The sequence below is a fragment of the Leuresthes tenuis genome, unplaced genomic scaffold (genome assembly GCF_036924035.1).
Source record: "Leuresthes tenuis unplaced genomic scaffold, fLeuTen1.0.hap1 SCAF_17, whole genome shotgun sequence".
NCBI classification, from domain to species: domain Eukaryota; kingdom Metazoa; phylum Chordata; class Actinopteri; order Atheriniformes; family Atherinopsidae; genus Leuresthes; species Leuresthes tenuis.
This window is the reverse complement of record NW_027325371.1, coordinates 32,820,758-32,841,937: the sequence shown is the minus strand read 5'-3', so window position 1 is coordinate 32,841,937 and position 21,180 is coordinate 32,820,758. Positions and strand designations below refer to the sequence as shown.

The 21,180-nt window shown below is 38.1% G+C and overlaps 2 protein-coding genes across 2 annotated transcripts in view; both read left to right on the top strand.

Annotated features, from left to right (window-relative positions):
* LOC140272867 (SWI/SNF-related matrix-associated actin-dependent regulator of chromatin subfamily E member 1-like) overlaps positions 1 to 21,180 on the top strand; it is a 221,943-nt gene that overhangs the window by 84,278 nt on the left and 116,485 nt on the right. The gene's annotated exons all lie outside the window — the stretch shown is intronic.
* On the top strand, positions 17,605 to 18,659 carry hspb9 (heat shock protein, alpha-crystallin-related, 9). The gene is made up of 2 exons (XM_072368737.1): positions 17,605 to 17,883; positions 18,031 to 18,659. The coding sequence occupies exons 1-2, from the start codon at positions 17,660 to 17,662 to the stop codon at positions 18,491 to 18,493; spliced, it is 687 nt and encodes a 228-aa protein (XP_072224838.1). The 5' UTR covers positions 17,605 to 17,659; the 3' UTR covers positions 18,494 to 18,659.

The window sequence follows — 21,180 nt, the reverse complement described above, 5'->3', positions numbered from 1 at the left end:
TACTAAACATAAGTCGGTCCTTTTCTGGTAACGCTTCCTTTTACAGTCCCCTAATTACCATATCATTACCTAGTAAGTACTCTGTAAGTTTCAGTGTATTACTATATAATAAAAACACATTTTAATGTGTAATTACAATCAAATTACTGTTTAACAGCCCCTAAATTACTCTCTATTTAACAACAGGTAATGCAATAAATTGCCACATATTATCAGTTACTCTGTATTACTCTGCAATAAGCCACTATTTGATTGCAATTAGTGAATAATTGCAATCAAATTGCTGTTGAAGTCCCAGAATTACCAACCATTTACCAATGGACTACGTAAAATGTAAATTGCCACATATTACCAGGTAATTGCTGCTGTTAATAACCTTAAGCAGACGAGGTAAAGCTTTGACTTCTTACATTTATTATGTTATTACCATGTAACTCAGATTGAACTGTATGTTTTTATTTAACCTGCTCACAAAGTAGCAGAAGTAAAGTACTGCATTATTACCAAGAAAAAAGTGACAAATGACCCAGTAAGGAAGGTGAAACTGTACTGTAAAAGAAAGCCAGCCATGTTTCGTAGATTTTAAACAGTTACTACCATGTAACTCAGATTGAACTGTATGTTTTTATTTAACCTGCTCACAAAGTAGCAGAAGTAAAGTACTGCATTATTACCAAGAAAAAAGTGACAAATGACCCAGTAAGGAAGGTGAAACTGTACTGTAAAAGAAAGCCAGCCATGTTTCGTAGATTTTAAACAGTTATTACCATGTAACTCACATTGAACTGTATGTTTTTATTTAACCTGCTCACAAAGTAGCAGAAGTAAAGTACTGCATTATTACCAAGAAAAAAGTGACAAATTACCCAGTAAGGAAGGTGAAACTGTACTGTAAAAGAAAGCCAGCCATGTTTCGTAGATTTTAAACAGTTATTACCTGTAACTCATATTGGATTAGTCTGTTTTATACAGTGGTAAAATAGAAACTTCCACCATTTAGGCTACAAAATGCAAACCATACTTGATTTTTTCCCAAAACTTTTACATTCCCTAAAAACAGTTTTTCACATTAAAAGCACAAAGAATGAAAGAATATGGCACAACTGGAAACCTACCAAGGCATTGGTGTCCACGTAAACTAATAGCAAGGGGGGCAATGAGAGCATTAATGCACATATCGGGGGAATCAGGTATCATGTTCTGTCAACAGGATGCCTATTAGTTGTGCACTCCACAAACCTGATCTTTATGGAAAAGTGTCAAGAAGAGCGCCATTGTTGAAAGAAAGCCATAAGAAGTTCAATTTAGGTTTGCCATAAGCCATTTAAGGAACAAAGCAAACATGTGGAAGAGACTGCTCTGCTCAGACCAAATTTAACTTTTTGATCCTACTGTGTGGTGGGAAACACTGCACACCACAAACCTTGAACATACCATCGCCACAATGAAACATTGTGGTGGCAGCATCATGCCGTGGGAATTCTTTTTTGAGACTATTGGTCAAAAATTTCAGTCTCAAGTTCAAAGCTGGTTGATCCAAACTCTAAAAGACACCAGTGTAATTACAGTTGAAGGTGCTTCAACAAAGTAAGGGCAGCTCAATACATATGCATGTAACACTTGTAAAAAGTTTAAGGGGTAAGAATACTTTTGTAATTTACTGTATGAATGCACTGTAACATCTAAAAGAACATAAAAACAATGGAAATAAAGATTCTGACAGACATGCAGACAGTATCTTATCGTTTAAACTAGAGATTTAATTTTACACTTTATAACATGCTCTTATGTCTTTAAATAAGCGTCCTAGAATGCCAGCCCTATGCTCTTTTGCAAGCCAGTGGTTCCACTCTATGAACCTTAGGTTCATCCTTAAGGCCTTCTCTGTCAGATTTCCTCTGTATCGGTAGATGTCTTCTTTATAATTTCGCCATGCTCGTTCAATGTGCTGTGTATGAGCAACACTGCCAGGATGAACAAAATGTCTTTGGTGATTAACCTGATAGTGAATATACCCATCACGTGACAAACCATTGTATGCACCCCAGCAGTCACTGATCACTGAACTTCCAGGTTTGACATACTTTCTTATTATTGGAAGCAATCTCCTCCTGGATCGATTTTTAACAAGTTTTAATACAGGTCGCCTTTGGGAGTTTTTCACTTCCAGAAGTCCAAATACCCAGGAACGTCTTCTCCAGGTAGGTCCACGTCGCCCACGTCCATACTGAATAATAAGCAAAATGTCAGCAAGTATATTTTCTTAAAAAGAGACGATGACCACAAAACTGACGGTTCAATACATGTCAAGACCTTTGAAGTTCAATGTTTCTTATTGGCCCTAAAGGGTTTACATGATGCATGGCATACCTGCAACACCACAATTTCTATGGCTTTAAAGTTTTAACTCAGCCATTTTATGAAATGTTTGCAGACAAAACTCAATAAACAACTGTAAATAATGCAATAATACTAACATATTGAAGTAAAACTTTACCTTTCTTTTGTGTCTGAATTTGCTTTCATCTATTGCCACAAAAGCCCCTCTTCCACCAATTTGCATTTTTCTTTGTCTCTCCAGTCGCTTTACTGCCACAGAACAGATTTTCCGCAGAAGTGTAGTCACTCTCGTCAGAGACTTGCTGCTCCCAGTCACCCCATCCTCTATCATATCCACCTGTCTCCTTCTCAACCCCTGTGACAGACTGATACAAAACATGAAAATAACTGAGGCTACTATTTCACAAAGTGAAAAATACATGCGCAGAAAGTGAGTCCGATAGTGCATAAAGTTTATTATACCTGTGCATAATGCTCATCCAAGAGGGCAATGGAATGCGAGATTTTGAGAAAATTGATCCCTCTCTGACAGATCGAGTGATGCCCCTGCCTCTGTGGTTCGCCTTTCTGCAGCTCCTGAAACACATAACATACTGTAGTTAAGTAACATTTGAACCTTGACCAGAAAGCAGGAAAATCCTTCTTCTCTGTCACAGGAGATTTAGACTTGTGGATTTCAGTTTGTCCTATGATTCACTCATTTATTATATTTGCACAGAAACATAAAATAAAATGGTTTTATTTTCTACAGCAAAGCTCAATGTGATAGTCTGGTTGATAATGATGCTATTTACTTACCATCTATATCCATCCTTTGTTGTGTTCGTTTTTTTCAATTTCATTCTGGAATTGCACACCGGGCATAGTTTTTTCCTGGCCAACAGTTTTTCTGCCTGCAGCCATCTTACTAAATGTTTACCCCCTTGAGCAGTCTTCTGAAGAAGAATTCTTGTCAGAGTCATTATTCTAAAGAGGGTGAGATAGAACAGAAATATATTCAGCGGGTGGCAACACCCATTCCGAAATCCCGCCATTCCGACATCCCGCTATTCCGACATCCCACCATTCCGACATCCCACCATTCCGACATCCCGCTATTCCGACATGAAAACGTCCCACCATTCCGACATCCCACCATTCCGACATCCCACCATTCCGACATCCCGCTATTTCGACATTCAAACTTCCCACCATTCCGACAAGGCTTTCCGTATAGGGAAATGTGCGTTACTCAACAGGTGAGTCCCTTCTTTCTGTTCATGCAATTTAAATGTTTAACACATGTTTACAGGTAAGCGTTATTAAAAACACAAAGTCTGGGCAACTGGAGGAGGAGAAGCAGACAGTGGTGGTTTTTAATCACACACTCCAATGCCACTTGTTTCAACTTCCGAAAATTTAATCCAGGAAAAAAGGCTTACAAATATGGACCGAAACGGCTCCATAATACGCACAAGAATCCAAAAGAAACGACAGTTAACTAAAAGAAAGCAAATAAACAGCATGAAGTGGTCAAAATTGGTTTTACGCATGGAATGTGGATAAAAGCTATATGTTCAGCTGTAATGCCATGTAAAAACAATCTCTACATGACATTTACTCACAGGTGTGACCTGTTAGGACCTTAAGATATCAACAGGCTGTATAAAGCCTTGCGCAACGGCTGTGTGTTTGTGCCAAATGCGCAAAGCCCATCCGCGCTTCCCATAATTGGAGCGAGTACTCATAAATCACGTGAATAACATGAATAAACGTTTTTACTGCATTTTGTTGTGTTTTATACGTTCTGTGCTGTCATTTCTCTCCTCTCCTATTGGCAAGGCAGGCAACTGTGTCCTGTGCAGTAGCCGTGATATCTGTAATTGCAATTATTACTTTTGCATATGATGCCAGCGTGCAAAAGACGCATGGGCTCTGTGGAGAGCTCCGCTCCAGCTGGCTGCTGAGACAGGTCACTGACACTGTATTTCTGCTTAATCAGTTTCAGTCTCGCCAGAGTTACATTAATATCTGTATTTTTATATTTGACATTTCAGGGGATTTTGATAATAGATTATTAAAGTTTGTTTGCGAGGCTGATATGGGCGCTGATATGCCGGCGCGTATTTGTGCCGGCATATCATTAGTGCAAAATGTTTTGGGTAAAACATAGGCTATTAAAAGGAACTGTCGGAATGGCGGTATGTTAAAAAAAAAAAAAACATACCGCCATTCCGACCATAGGAGGAAAAAAGTGTCGGAATGGCGGGACGTTTGATAAAAAATTAAGTGTCGCCATTCCGACAATTGGAGACCAATGTCGGAATGGCGAGATGTCGGAATGGCAGCATGTAACCCATACAGTCTCATTGCTTTTTTGACTGAAAACCGCCTTTACAGGTTGGGAGAGCGGGTTTTACAAAATCTCGCGAGACATATGAAATCTCGTATATCCTCGTGACAAAAATGGCTATCTTTGTAACTGACAGATGGCGCTGGTACCACGCAGATTCTGAGATCCTTCGAAGCTGATAAAGTTGTTTTACGGCATTACATCAAGAAGTCATATTGTCAGCTAAGCTACTCCTAATATTTGGTATATTTCCAGAGGGGTATGTGTAACTTAATGATTGTGTTTTGTTATTTACGTTGATAAGTTTTGAACAGGTACTGACTAATGTAAGCTAACGGTTTTAACTTCCATGGATGCGAAGGGTTAATTTTTTAGACAATTGCATTTTTAAACACAAAGTTTGATCGACTTTATAATCAACTAGAAAATTTCTGAAGAAATTTTGATGGGTGCCAAGCTGCTGCCCGTCTTCTGCCCGTCCACACACAGACACAGAGAGACTGAGAGAGCTGCTAGTTGCCAGATACTTCAAATCCAGTCTTAAATATGAGATTGTGGCTTGTTCTGGTGAAATCTGCCTGCTTTCGACACATAAGGCCCAGTTGATCTGTTCAGAATAATGGAAAACATATGAGTCAGCGGCTGGCATGAAGCTATTATCACAACTGATGTGTTGAAAGTAATGGAAACATGAGTTAGTGCGCGCTATCGCGCGCATATGTCTCGTCAGCAGCTGGCATGAACCTGTTAATCTGTTCAGATTAATGGAAATATATGAGTTAGTGCGCGCTATCGTGCGCATTTGTCTCGTCAGCAGCTGCCATGAACCTGTTTAACCATGTCGGCTGCCCTCCTGCTCCTGCCCTCCTGCTGCCCTCCTGCTCCTATGTTTACTCTGCCTTCATCAGCCATCTTGGCTCTGCCCTCATCAGCTGTGATAGAACAGGGCAGCAATCTTGGGTGTGGTCAGCATTAGTTGCTATGGGCAACAGCTGTGACTGCCAACTGCCAACTGCCAAATCTGCACCTCACTTTGTCCCCTTAAAATCATGGGGTTTTCATATTGAGGCAGAAATCTGGAACAAAACGCTCGCTGTTTGAAAAGTAGAAGTCGTATCCGAATAATTCTTTCACCGTGAGCGCCAGAAGGGACGGGGGAAGCCAGCAGTGTCATTTTTATTCTTCTACCCCCCGTGGCTCCTTTATTATGGCAGTTTTTTAATGATTTTTCCGACTGATTTCAGGGCTCGGCCGTTTTATAATGGGATGGAATGTTCCCTCTCTTCGCTCAGAGGGGATTTGTGAGAAATCTGTGAGGCCAAGCTCAATGACAGTCACATTGGGTGAAAGACAACTAAAATACCTACGTTTTGATGTATAATTTATTCAGATCAGGCAGATATTTTGGAGAAATTGCTTTTTAAAGATTTTTAGAGTGACAGTTACAGTGTAAACTGACATGAGACGACCTCCTCTGGACACCTAAAACGTAAACTGCCGTTGTGTCAAAGCTGTATAAGCTATTAACAAGCCCTTTACCACAGTTAAAGCTGAGTCTTTCCTGTCACACACAAACTTTGAATGATGTGTGTGTGACGCTGTATAGCTGAGTTCAGAAGCCTCCAATGTGAGGCCTCACACTTTGGCATGGGGCACCCATAATTAGATAGGGAGCTCTGTCTTAGGGTAGAGAGAACTTGATTTTTAAGCGGGAAGAGGTTCCTCTTTGATCTGTGCGGTTCCAATCAACATAGTTGAGACATTGCACAGAGACAAAAAATTTGAGCGACAATTATCACTTTATCACTGCTTTGCACATAAATACTACCTATTTTCTCTACGTTTCTGAGTCATGATAAACAGTAAGAAAGTTGTGCATATTACTATCTCTGTTCTTTTAAAATTTACTCTGTAGTTCCCACTATGGCTACAATGCCTACAGCTCATTTTACTAATAAAATGCATCCCTGCCTTTAACTAATAAGAAATGTTGTACTGAAATGTTACTTTTTTCTTTATCCATGGACATTTTTTATTTGCAGTTTATGTGTTTTAATTGTTAAATTTTAACTTAATCGTTCAGGTGGGCTTCAACAAATCCCTCTCTTGTGTAAACCAATGCATGAGCGTTAAATGCTCCTCTGGTGCAGTCATTTAAAAACAATGGAAAATCTTTTAGCATATCAGACGACCTTATTGAGTTATATTATCACTATGCATTGTTACAGAGGCATGCCACTTACACGGAGAGGCAGAGGCAGAGGTTTGAACTAGGGGCTGAGGGTCCCAGATCAAGATGGTAACCCAGGGTTGTGCGAAAGTGAAGGTGCATTCTATGACTACTGAGTGTGTCTATAACTAAATTCAGTTCATTTAGTCATACTACTTTTTATTATATTTATGTTTTGTGATAATTTGGTTGTAAAAAGCAGAGTTGGACAAATTATAATTGAATTTGAAATATGTTTTTATGGTTATTAAATATAAATTATTTTGTAGTTGTTGACCTTCAGCAAAATGCATTTGCTCCTACCATGAAAAAATTCCAAGACGACTTTAAGTTACTGAAAGAGGAGAATCGTCTTCTGAAGGAGGAGACTCGTCTGCTGAAAGAGGAGCGTGACTTCCTGAGGGAGAAAATTGACAGTCTGGAGAAGGCTGGCCCCACAAAGTTATCAAAAGGTATTCTGCTTGTTCAGATATGTTTTGGTCTAAAACAATTTTAAAAAAAATCCCACAATATCGATGACCAAGATGTTTATCTCAAGAAGATTTTTTTTGGAATAATAGACTGAATCCCTGCGATTTTAAAGGGTAGGGTGCCCCAGTTGTTTTTGTGTGGGAAGGTGGGGTGGGAGTGGGAGTAATATATTGTTTATGGAACAAACAAAAATACACCTTAATTTATAGTTTTATGTACTCTGATATATATAAAACATATTGGACAAAGTATGAAACGTTTAGATATAATGAAGCATCTTTGCAGTCATCAGTATACTTCAGGGATATGTGAAGAGGAGTATACTTTAAGTTTACTGTTTGGGATTGCTTATATACCAAGTAGTTTTGTTTGTTAGTAAATTGGGAATTAAATGGCCAATTCAAACACATTTGAATTTATTAATTTCTCAATAGGGTATAGTTCAAGTCACGTGAGAGGGGGGACTACAGGTTGGTAGGATAACCCTAGAAAATGAGATTCAGAAAAACTAAATACAGTAAGGAAAACTGCTAACAGCTTCGTATTTTCTTTAAGGGATAAAGAAAAGGCAGCTGACCGATACATCTGAATCCTCAAAGAGTTCTGACACTATGTCTGACTCTAAGTAAGACTCCTCCCCTGAATATGTGAGGAGTACAAAAAAGAGGAAGAAGCGAAAGGCAAAAGCTGCTGCATTTGGAAAAAGGGGTAATTTTTTGGAATGAATCATAAAACTTTATTTAACTCGGGGTATTTCTGAAAGTAGATGAGCAACTGAAGGACAATGTATCCATCAACTTTTGTGTCAGGTCCTTGCTGTCTTTGCTTTTCCTTTACTCTTAATGACAAGACTTTCAGATATGGTTTATCTAGTGTCAATAATTTATGTTTGGCACTTCTTTTGTCCTGAAGTTGTTTAATTTCTAATTTTTATAAACACCTTAAGACTTTTTAATATGCTACATTTGTGGAGGGAAAAAAAAATACATTTGACCTCAAAGTAAATCCAGAAGTTAACATAATTTTCGAGAGAAAAAAGGAAAGGGAATTCATCAATTACTTCATTTGTTGTACAAAATCAATTATGTGTTTTTAGAATTGTTTAATGATTTTCTGTGTTTTTTTTATATTCCATAGTCCAAAATCCACAGGATGTTGTGCACAGATACCGTGCTGTTCTTAAAAAGTTCAGGCATACTAGGAGCATGAGCCTGAGCTGTCACACAATGAATGTGGACCGAAACACAATTGCCTTGACCGCTGTCATTGCTGAAGTCATGATTGCTGCAGAGGGCGAAAACTTTGGACCACTTCCAACGTTTACGGATGATGATACTATCAGCAGTTTTGCAAAAACTTGCAAGGCCTTCCTGGAGGAAAAAAGACCTCTTGAGGAAAAAATAAAAACGATGAAAACAAATTCAGAGCTTAATGGTAATGTACTTGCAACTTCGTGCTAATTCTCTCGTTTAAAATTCCACTACAGAATGTTAGAGATAACCTGAAACTATGTTTTTTTTTAAAGAGCTCTATTAATCTTTTTTTTTTATTATTGATTTGGTATTTACTTTTTGATTTACTTATGTGACAGGCACATATACCATATATTTGAACTTTAACATCGGTAGTTCTGTTAGCCAATAGAAAACTGTACTTCCCCAGTTTACTAAGTACAAAGTTTCATAATTTCTGTCATTGCCTCAGTTTTTGGGCATATGTTAGATCAAAAATAAAAGAACTCACTTTTGATCACAACCACCAAGCATGGCTGGCTTTCTTTTACAGTACAGTTTCACCTTCCTTACTGGGTAATTTCTCATGTTTTTCTTGGTAATAATGCAGTACTTTACTTCTGCTACTTTGTGAGCAGGTTAAATAAAAACATACAGTTCAATGTGAGTTACATGGTAATAACTGTTTAAAATCTATGAAACATGGCTGGCTTTCTTTTACAGTACAGTTTCACCTTCCTTACTGGATAATTTGTCATGTTTTTCTTGGTAATAATGCTGTACTTTACTTCTGCTACTTTATGAGCAGATTAAATAAAAACATACAGTTCAATCTGAGTTACATGGTATTAACTGTTTAAAATCTACGAAACATGGCTGGCTTTCTTTTACAGTACAGTTTCACCTTCCTTACTGGGTCATTTGTCACTTTTTTCTTGGTAATAATGCAGTACTTTACTTCTGCTACTTTGTGAGCAGGTTAAATAAAAACATACAGTTCAATCTGAGTTACATGGTAATAACTGTTTAAAATCTATGAAACATGGCTGGCTTTCTTTTACAGTACAGTTTCACCTTCCTTACTGGGTAATTTGTCATGTTTTTCTTGGTAATAATGCTGTACTTTACTTCTGCTACTTTATGAGCAGATTAAATAAAAACATACAGTTCAATCTGAGTTACATGGTATTAACTGTTTAAAATCTACGAAACATGGCTGGCTTTCTTTTACAGTACAGTTTCACCTTCCTTACTGGGTCATTTGTCACTTTTTTCTTGGTAATAATGCAGTACTTTACTTCTGCTACTTTGTGAGCAGGTTAAATAAAAACATACAGTTCAATCTGAGTTACATGGTAATAACATAATAAATGTAAGAAGTCAAAGCTTTACCTCGTCTGCTTAAGGTTATTAACAGCAGCAATTACCTGGTAATATGTGGCAATTTACATTTTACGTAGTCCATTGGTAAATGGTAGGTAATTCTGGGACTGTTCAACAGCAGTTTGATTGCAATTATTCACTAATTGCAATCAAATAGTGGCTTATTGCAGAGTAATACAGAGTAACTGATAATATGTGGCAATTTATTGCATTACCTGTTGTTAAATAGAGGGTAATTTAGGGGCTGTTAAACAGTAATTTGATTGTAATTACACATTAAAATGTGTTTTTATTACATAGTAATACACTGAAACTTACAGAGTACTTACTAGGTAATGATGTGGTAATTAGGGGACTGTAAAAGGAAGCGTTACCCATTTTCTTCTCTTTGCTGTTAAGCATACAGTCTTTTGGGTATAAATTAAGAATACAGAGGGCAGGGCAGTCCGGTATTGGATTCCGGGTCATCTGAGAAATACATTTTATAACTTCTTTCCAGAACTTTTGTATCTCACAACAGTCCCACAGACAGTGAAATAATGTTCCCCTTTCAACCTTGCATTTAACACAGATATCAGGAATATATGGATTCATCTTATTCAGTCTATCTGGTGTTATATAAATTCTCATAATCCATTTATATTGAATCAGTCTGAGATGGGTATTTATCGTTAGAAGTGGAGCTTTTGAGCATACCTCTCTCCAGTCCTCTTTCGAAATATCTTTTTGCAAATCAGTTATCCACTGAATTTTCCTATGCTCAGTAGAGTCTTTATGATTTCTAACCAGTATTTTGTAGTTTAGGGATATCTGACCCACAATTTTTCAATGCAAGGTTTTCTAATAGGGACAAAGGGGGTTGTGAGGAGGAGCGCATCTGTGCATAAACAAAACATCTTAGTTGTAAATATTTAAATAAGTGTGTTCGAGGGATATCATATTCATATCTGAGCTTCTCAAACAAAGCTAATTTGCCTTCCTTATAGAGATCCATAACTTTACAAATACCCTTTGTTGCCCACATTTTAAAACCTGAGTCTTTTCTGCCGGGGGAGAAGTTATCGTTCCTCCATATCGGTGAAAAGCCTGAAAACAAAGTAGATTCGCCAAGAAATGACCGAACATTATGCAAGGCATTAACTGTGTTTCTCACAAAGGGGATATCAGTGTTATTAAATTTTTTGACAGATGTAGAGTATAAATAAAGTGTCAAGTCGCAAATATTTTCAATTTGAACCCATGGTAAGTAAGGTTCAGGCGAAAACCAGTGCATTGCAGCCCTAATTTGAGCAGCCCAGAAATACCATTTTAAATTGGATAACTGTAACCTCCCTCTCTCAAATGGGAGGTATAGAAGTGACAGTCTTATCCTTGGCCTCCTGTTATTCCAAATAAAGTTTGTAAGTAGTTGATTCATTTTGAAAAAAAAAACAGTGGTGGTGGAAATAAAGGGACAGATTGAAACAAGTATAAAAATTTTGGTAGAATATTCATCTTGATCATATTTATACGTCCTAATAGAGAGACTGGTATTGATGACCAACTATTCATGGATTCAGTTACAGAGGAAATTGCGGGATCATAATTACAGGATACTAAATCCTTATTAGTGTGAGTAATGGTGATACCAAGGTATTTAAATCCATTTAATGCATTATTGAAAGGGTGGTTTATCATTGGATTTGTTCGCTCCTGCTTATTCAAAAACATAATAGAGGACTTTGCTTAGTTTACTTTAAAGCCTGAAAATTTACCAAATGTGTCAATTAAATTAGTCAGATTAAAAATTTAGTTATTTAGCTCTGTGAGAAGTAAAAGGCTATCATCAGCATACATTATGATGCGATGTTCAGTGTCCGACACCTTAATGCCCGAAATTGAGGGGTGTGACCTCACCGCAATTGCAAACGGTTCCATTGCCAAAACGAACAGCATTGGCGAGAGAGGGCACCCCTGACGGGTACCTCTTGAGAGTTTGAAAGGTGATGATATTAGATAGTTTGTGGAGACCTCTGCCAGTGGGTCACTATAAAGTGTATAAATATAAAGTGTCCTCTGAAATTGTCTGGTATGGAGGGAATGTGAAGATTGTTAAGGAATTCAGATTGTTTTCCCAAATTTTCTAAGGATTCTGATGTATATAATACTTTATAATAGTTGGAAAAGGTATCATTAATTTCCTGTGGGTCTGTTGTTATTGCGCCACTCTGAGTTCAAATAGCAGTGATTGCCCTGTCCGCATTTAGTTTTTATATTCGCCAAGCCAACAATCTCCCTGGCTTTTCACCTTGATCATAGTAACTTTGTTTGAGCTGGATCTGCTTTTAATGTAGACAACTCCTCATATTGGGCCTTCAGTACTGTTCATTCTTGTTTTATTTTTGTAGAACTATCCAAAATAGTCTCTCTTTCCATTTGTCTGATTTTGTGATCAAGTTTGTTCATTTTAAATTTGAGTTTGTTTGTTTTTGAATTGGTATAAGATATGGTCATACCTCAGATGTATGCCTTGAAGGCCTCCCATCTGATGGTAGCAGAGGTCTTATCTGTATTTGTGGTAAAGAACAAGTCAATTTGTGCCCCTAAAAATTGCATTAAATTGGAATTGGAAAGCCATCTGGGATTAAGTCTCCATCTAGAAGTGCCTCTGACTACCCCTTGAGCTCTATATACAAGTGAAATGGGAGAGTGGTCTGACAGTAGTATGCTCTTATAATTACAATCTATTACAGAGGAAAACATAGAGCTGGAAATCAGAAAATAATCTATACGTGAGTATGATTTAAATTGAGAGGAATAGTAGGAGAATTGTAGCTTATCTGAGTTAAACCTACTCCAGGGATCATACAAGTTTAAATCCTTCATATACTGTAACAATGTCTTCCTACTATGTATGTGAGAAGAGTCCACCCCAGTTGACCGGTCCAGTTTAGGGTCTAAAGTGCAATTGAAATCACCTGCTATAAGAGCATTTCCTGAGAGAGAGGAAATCAATAAAAATTCATTTTCAAAGAATTTGGGGTCGTCATTATTTGGAGCATATACATTAATCATGTTTATCTTTTCATTTACCAATGTACCTTGGACAATCAGGTATCTTCCCCCTACATCTTGGATGACATTATCCACTTTAAAGGGTACCGATTTATGAATCAGTATCATCACTCCTCGAGTGTGTGATAAGTAGGAGGCTGAAATGACCTGTCCTGACCATCTCTTTTATCTTTATCACCTCAAATGACAGTAAATGGGTTTCTTGAAAATATACAACTGACATGTTTTAGATTACAGATACCTTAGCTTTAGTTTGGTAAGGAATGCGTTCGCTTTTTAACTCAGGATAATGAAATTTGGCCAATTGCTACAGAGAGCTAAAAAATGCGACCACTCAGCTCCGTGTCATAGCCACTCCCCCCGTGGACTTCAGTTTTGAGCTTGTGAGTGGGTTCCATAGATGGCAGGACTTGTTTAACAATAACACAATGACTTACTCCAATTTCATCCTCATAATCACTTTCAGTGTCACTGTAGCTAATAATGTTCCAACCAAGCAGGGATTTTTGTGCAAATGGCTGGTCTCTTTCACCACTAACCACCTGCAGAGGGAGTAAAACTTGAGGACAATTATATCCAATTAGTAATCCGACTTCGCAGTCGAGCATGGGAGCCATTTCCTCTGCTAGATGTTTCAGATGGGGCCAATTCTCTGTCGTTCTGCTTGTAGGAATGTGTGATCTATTGGCAGGAATATAGTTTCTAGTATATGTTGTTGGCAGCTTGATTCTGACTTCTGAGTTCAGGCCTCTTACTTGTAGGTCCTTTAACTTGTGACTTGACACAATCTTTCTTTTGGAGGTCATAGTGGAAATCTTCAGTTGGACTGGCTCAGACTTGGAGTTTAGTGACTCAACTGTGTCTCTTAGGATAAAAGTAGTGTCACTTTGAGTGTCAAGCAAGGCATACACAAGCTTTTCATTCTCTGGTTCATTCATAGTTGATACGTACACTGGGATGACTGAGGAAGTACAACCTTTTCACCTTTGCTGTACGACTCTGTTGGATGTAGCTTGCTTAGATTCTTACTCTTGTGTGTCAGACATCCTTTTTGCTTCCTGATTAGTGTTTGTTGGTTGTTGATTATTCTTTGATCCTTTTTCTTTATCCCTTTTCTCTCTGTCTTGATGTAGAAAACCGGGATGAGGCTTCTGACATTTGACACACACACTTCTGGAAGTACAGTTCTTAGATTGATGGCCGTGCTTAAGACAGCCAAAGCACAGGTTTTCGGACTTCACAAACTTAACTCTTTCTTCCACTGACTTTTCCATTATCCTTCGACACTTATGTAATGTGTGACCAGGTTTCTTACAAAAGACACATGCAGCTTTTGTCTTTTCATTAGAGCTTGTGTTAAGAGTTTTAGCACTTGGCGCACTGTTTCTTCTTGATTTGTCTTTGTATATATGCTTGTTGTCTAGTTCGGGTGGCTTTATTGCTTGCAGTGAAGTGATCGGGTTGCATGCAATTCTTGCTTCTTTTTTCAGAAATTTAAAAAAAATTTAAAAAAACAAAACATTTTGTGTTCATCTTGGAACTCTGTAACTCTTCTGTTCCAGTGTGAACTTAGCCAATCAGGCAGCCTTGCTACTATCCTCTGATTTTCCACGCAGTCATTTAAAACCTGTAAACCTTGAACATAAGGAATGGCTGATTCAACACTACTTAGGAAATCCGCAAACTTACCTAACTTTCAGATCTGGAAAAGACCAGAGGATTTTTTTTCTAATTATGTTGTAATATGTAAAACCTTATAAGTGAAAGAGGGTGTGCTTTCTTTTTCAAAGGAGCCTAAGTCTACATGAATTTTTATATATATGGTCAATTTTTATTGGAATATTATTTTAAATATTACATTTAAGGGCTGCACGGTGGTGTGGTGGTTAGCAGCATTGCTTCACTACAAGAGGGTTCCAGGTCTGATCCCCACCTGGGACCCTTCTGTGTGGAGTTTGCATGTTCTCCCTGTGTATGCATGGGTTCTCTCCAGGTACTCTGGCTTCCTCCCACCATCCAAAAACATGCATGTTAGGTTAATTGGTGTCTCTAAAAAATGTGTGTGGCCCTGTGATGGACTGGTGACCATGCAACCCAACCAACAGATTAAGTGGGTATAGAAAATGGATGGAAATATTACATTTAAATGTTCTGTATTGAATCTTACTTTACAATTATGAAACGTTTCCCTACAGAAATCTGTTTATGCAATGATTTCTGCATCCTTCAATATTTTTTTTGCACTCATAAAACAGATATTTGTTTGGCCTGTCATAATTTCAAATAATAACCAGACTGAATTGGTTGGTGAAATAACATTCAAGTTATTTAGAGACGTAGAAAAGGCAGCCACCATGATTCCCTTTTCTATTTCTGTCCTTGGCATCCCCTGGTTCGCTGACACGCTTGATTATTTTTGCAGTAGCCCCAATGTCTTATGTCTTATCTTCAGTCTATCCTAAGCCAGATTTGTTTGATTTACCACAATGCCTTTACAGGGAAGGCATTTCAATACAGCTAATGCATGAGGCCTACAAATTACCCAACCGTCTACTCAAATATCAAATAAACTGGCTACATATCACAAAAGTCATACTATAATCTATTTACAAAATGCAGCATTTCTAAAAGCAGTGACAAACTGGATTTAGGTTTAACTGATATGATTTTCTGTCAGCACACTATTACAAGCAGAGATGGGAAACACCACAACAATGCAGTTATTCTTAACCAATCACATTTCAGCTAATTCCTTGTATAAGCCAATGATGTAAAGGGAGTTTTACGGCATGACACCAGGAGGGCCACAAATAGATATGACATAGACTCCTTGTAATGTCAGCCGCTTCACACACACATGCAGACACTTGGAGGGGTGGGGAATGTCAACGTCCTGAGCTCATCCTTTAAAGAAGCAGTGATGAAACTCTGTAACGTGAGACAACCTGAGGCTTTGTTTGTCCTGACGCTTTACACGCTTACCTCTGAACAGCTGCTGAAGAGAATGCATGGTTGTGTCAGTTTATATCTGGTCAAGGAGATGTGAAGGCCCACACATATCAGAAACCATCTAAACAATGGGAAAAGAATCTGTGTGTCTTTTGGTCATTCCATTTTGAAACAACACAAAGGACCATAGATGATCACAGATGTATGGATGTCTGGTTTCATTATCCTGAAAACTGTGCATGTTTTAAAAGAATATCTCAACATTTTGAATTTTAGCCTCTCCTGAGGAATTTTATGTATTTGAATAGAAAGCATGGACAGCAGCTGGCTACCTTTAGTTAGCAAAAAAGGTTGGTAACAAGAGAGAAAGCTTGGCTCAGTAAACAAACTCTGCCTACTAGTGAGTTTATTTAAAACACACAAGTCGTATATATTCATGCATTCACATATTTAACCAAAAAAAAGCAACCTGCACCACAAGGTACAAACTTTAACATCCTGCAGATGACTTGAATAAACATCTGAACCAATAAAGTCCTCATTTATCAAATGTCTCATCTGGTATTAGTGTCCTGATCGCATGACTTGGTTCAAGTTTGCTGTCATCACTTAGTGAACAAGATTAGAAATAGTCATAGTAGAAAGTGATGCAGGACATGCTGAGTAGTTCTACGTCACATATCAGTCATGATCATTTTCAATAAATGGTAAAGTATGTGAATAAAACTTACATATTCACTTGTAAGTTACCATAATACCTATTTACAAATTTTTGATCTTACAGTGTTTTGGATATAGTTTTATAAACCATTCCATTATAAACCATAAATCCATTCTTTATATACGTCTTTTGAAACATTGCAATTAGATTTTGACTCAAGACATCCCTCAACGTTAATATTGAGTAGTACTGTTATTTTTTAAGGGTCTGTGGGCTCTTGTGGACATTATTTACAGTGAGAGGACAGGAAAGTGGGCAGAAAGAGAAGGAGGGAACGTGAAGCAAAGGGCTAAAGGCTGACTCAGACCCAGGCCTATAGCAAAGAGGATTTTCAGCTTCTGTATGTTTGTTCAATTTTTTTTAGCTACATGGCACCCCAGTGGGATGTCAAGATTGAAAATAGAATTGAACTAAACTGGAGAAAATGTTTGACATTGCTGTTTGATGTCAACAAAATAAAGTATGTAATAGTTCTCTATTATGTTTGTCAGAAAACTGGGGAGAGATTTTTTCACTTAATGACATCAGTTCCTTTAGCTATCATACCAGATATTATTATACTGCAGCACACTTTAAAACTCTGTATCTGCATCAGATTCTAAGAATGCAAACTCAGAAATAGGATGTCTTCTGTGTTGTGTGCACATGGCCACATGTTCATTAACAGGATCTGTTCATCCGCTGTCTTTAGCTTTTTGATGAGTGGCAGGGTAGTCCTGACCTTGCTGGCACAAAACAAATGGCAGTGAGCTCATGGATTTTAATAGCATGGTGGGAGGGACGTGGCAGAGCAGCTGGGATATAAAAAGGACCACTGCTTACGATTCCAGTCCAACAGAGGATTCACACTGAAGAAGCTGAAGAGCTTATATATATATATATGTATATATCAAGGCAGAGGAAACGAAAACAAACTTTTTGTCAGAAACTGTTTTTCCGACACTGTCATGATGTCCCAGTATGCAGCTTTGACCAGCCTGTTCGGCAATGATCCTTTCCTCAGCCAAGAGCGGCTGCTTTGGCCTCTTCGTCCTGAAACTCTGTCCTCTCTGCAGCAAGACTTCTTCAACCGAAGAGCCAAACTGGCTGACAGCCTCCTGAGGGAGCTCCACGAGGGGTCCCAACTCCTCAAACTTTGCAAGTTTCCCATCATTTCCTCCAGCTTGGCGAGGTATGTACAGCGACTGAGAGTCTCAGTGGTGGATACACCTCATCTGGTGTGAGCTCAGATCTATAGCTAGTTTTGCTTTGCTACTACTGAACAGACATGTCAGTTGCATGATTCTGGTTCTGATCCACATATTTGATTTTTTTTCAGACTGTGTGATGACAAAGAGCAGAAGAGGGAGGCACCCATCACAGAACTGCACAAAAACACCCAACAGGCCAGTGAAAACAACTGCGATCTCCTGGTGACATTGGATGCTCGTGGTTATGCCCCAAGTGACATCACTGTCAAACTGGAAGGGCGGAGCCTAGCTGTAGTGGCAATGAAGCAGGCTGGAGCAGAGGAAAGCCAGTGCTGCTCCTCCTCTTCCTCTTGCGCCTCCTTCTCGGCTTCAGCATCCTCTCAGATGGGGTTCGTGCAGAGGATCGACCTGCCTGCTCACCTGGATCTGTCCGGCCTTTCCTGTTCCCTGATGGATGATGGGCAGCTTCGAATCCACGCCCCCGTGACCAAGCAACCAATTAGCAAAGAACTCCAGGTGCCAGTTCGGTTCAGGACGTCGCTGGAATTTCCCATCAAAAAGGACAACACAGAGGAGGAGCATAAAGGCTAATGCACATGACACACATACTGTCTTAGTGAAAACACATGTTCAAGGAATTTCTGTTTCTATTAATACACACACACTTCCGCTGAAAGTTTACAAATATTATGTGAAAAACTTAACTTAAATCTATTTTTTAATATTTGATGATTGTATAAAGTGTTTAAATAAAGTACTAAATAGGAAAAGATTTATTAAATTAATCAACTTTTGTTAATAGCTTTTTTGACCACAAGATGGTGCCAACAACCAACTAACATGGTAAATGGAGAAAAGACATTGGGGTGTGGTAGATGGCGGGTGAAATGAGCTCTAATGACAAACATTACCTCTAGCTCCCTCAGGTGACTGAAGTAGGACCTTTAAATGGTCACAATGACATTTGGTTTCCTGGGGAAAAAGTAATTTGCTGGAACATCAGAGCAGGCGTCAAACAAAGGCAGCAGATTCATATTTTATGAGCGCTGCCCAAAGGGGGTCAAGACAGGTAGAGAACATATAATGGCATGAGGAAAAAGGAGAGCAAATGGATGGACTTTCAAGGGTTAGTTCACTCAAATCCCCAAAATATACACATACTCTTAATTTTCCCCGAAAATCCTTTTTATTTCATTATTGAGACAGCTGCTGGCATCCCAGTGGAGGTTAATGGAAGTTAGGCTGGAATCATAAAAATGCAGAGAAACCAAATTAAAGGCATTCAGCAGCTGTAGTATCCCTGTCTCCCCATTGCTCCGGTGAGTCAACAGACCGTCTCAAGTCTTCAGTAAGAAGTCATTCATGTGAAAACTGAAGCAGCAACACAATTGTTTCCTCCAATTATGACACAGTTTCTTTGTTTTGAGTTCATTTTAGTGTTGTGAGAACCATAATGAGAGTTCCATCTATTCCCAATAGCAAAAAAACAAAAACTAAATCTAGTTTGGTCTAGAATCTAAAAAAACAAAAACAAACAACAAACAAAAAACAAACAAAAAACTGATAACATAAAAAAAACTGCAGAGAGGGATCGACAAATGTAAAAAGATCCAAAAAGATTGTTAATATCAATGTTACACTGTGTAGTAAGAGCACCAATGGATAACAGAAATTGATTACATGATTAAAAACCATGTTTCTGCTAGTACCGAATCATTACATTGATTTTTATTTTACAGTGGCCATTACCACCATAAAAGGCACATAGATGGCTACAAAGAAGAAAAAAGTGGGGAAATAAGTGCTTGCAGAAGTTTGAGGGTACACATTTTAAGAATGGAAATTCATGAAAATGAGTAATGCAAGAACAGGCAACATGAATCAACCATCTCAAGTAAATGAAACATGAAAAGGAGAGAATTCAGGATACAATATGAACATAAACACACAAATAGAGCAAATGAAAGCCATCCATCCATTATCTGCGCTTCTCTGGGGGTTGGGTTGCGGGGCAGTAGCTTGATCAGAAAAACCCAGTGGTCCCTGTCCAAATGAAAGCCATTTACAATTTTTCCAATGGGTGCTATTTGCTGTTATGCTCACTTGCTATGTGAGGCTGTAATTAATATTGTTTATAAAGTCTAGCAACATATTGTTTTATACACTGGTGAAAAATGTATGTTGGGTGCTTCACTCTTAGATGATAATAATAACACACTAGCTTTACCAGGCAGTTTAGAAATAGAATAGAAATAGAAAAATACTTTATTCATCCCCCATACGGGAAATTCAAATAATTCAATAATTGTAATAATAATGATAATTAGTTTGGACAGGACATCATTTGGTTTATGTCACGATCATGCTTGCCTGTGTTGTTGCTTTGGTTTCTGAGTCTTAGGTGGGGCTGGGCAGGTTTCCTGAGAGCCATGGGTGGAGTCTGGATTGCTTCTGCTGTCACACCTTCTTCCTCATGTGTCCTCATCAGGACACCCTTATAGGAGCTGCAGAAGCAACCAGTCTTGTTTTTAATTCAATTCAATTAAATTTTATTTATAAAGCGCCAGATTACAACAATTGTCATCTCAAGGCACTTAAGTAATATAGTCCAATTCAAGCCAATTGGAATTCAATTAATTGTAATTATAATCCAATTAATTCATATAGAGCCAATTAAAAAAATATTATCCTAGCTAAGGAAACCAACAGATTGCATCATCTTCTATCAATGATGAATAATAAGCAGTTCTAACTTTACGAAGGGCTTTCTTATACATTATTAAACTATCTTTCCAGACTAAGAGACTCTTCTAAATTAGAGGAACGCCACTGTCTCTCCAGCTTTCTTGCAGTCTGCTTTAAAGCAGCTGTGAATTATACCAAGGAGCCAACCTCTTCTGACTGATTACCTTCCTTTTCAGAGGGGCAACATTGTCCAGTGTTGTACGCATTGAAGCTATAGTGCTGTCAACAAGAGAGTCTCGTTCTACTGGAGTAAAATTTAGGTAGCCGTCCTCTGTCATATCTGCACATGGCAGTGAAGAAAAGGATGATGAAATCAACTCTTTAAATCTGGTTACAGCATTCTCTGACAGACACCTTCTATATGTAGAATTCTTCTCAGAAGCTGTATAGTCAAGTAATGTAAATTCAAAAGTTATTAAAAAATGGTCAGACAAGACAGGGTTATGAGGGAACACTGTTAACTGTTCACTCTCAATGCCATAAGTCAGCACAAGGTCAAGGGTATGATTAAGGCAGTGAGTAGGTCTGTGAAC

Bases quoted from the DNA above. Each gene is read 5' to 3' on its own strand.
- hspb9 (XM_072368737.1), top strand. From the start codon at position 17,660: ATGATGTCCCAGTATGCAGCTTTGACCAGCCTGTTCGGCAATGATCCT. The intron at 17,884-18,030 runs GTATGTACAGCG...ATTTTTTTTCAG, and splicing joins ATTTCCTCCAGCTTGGCGAG to ACTGTGTGATGACAAAGAGC.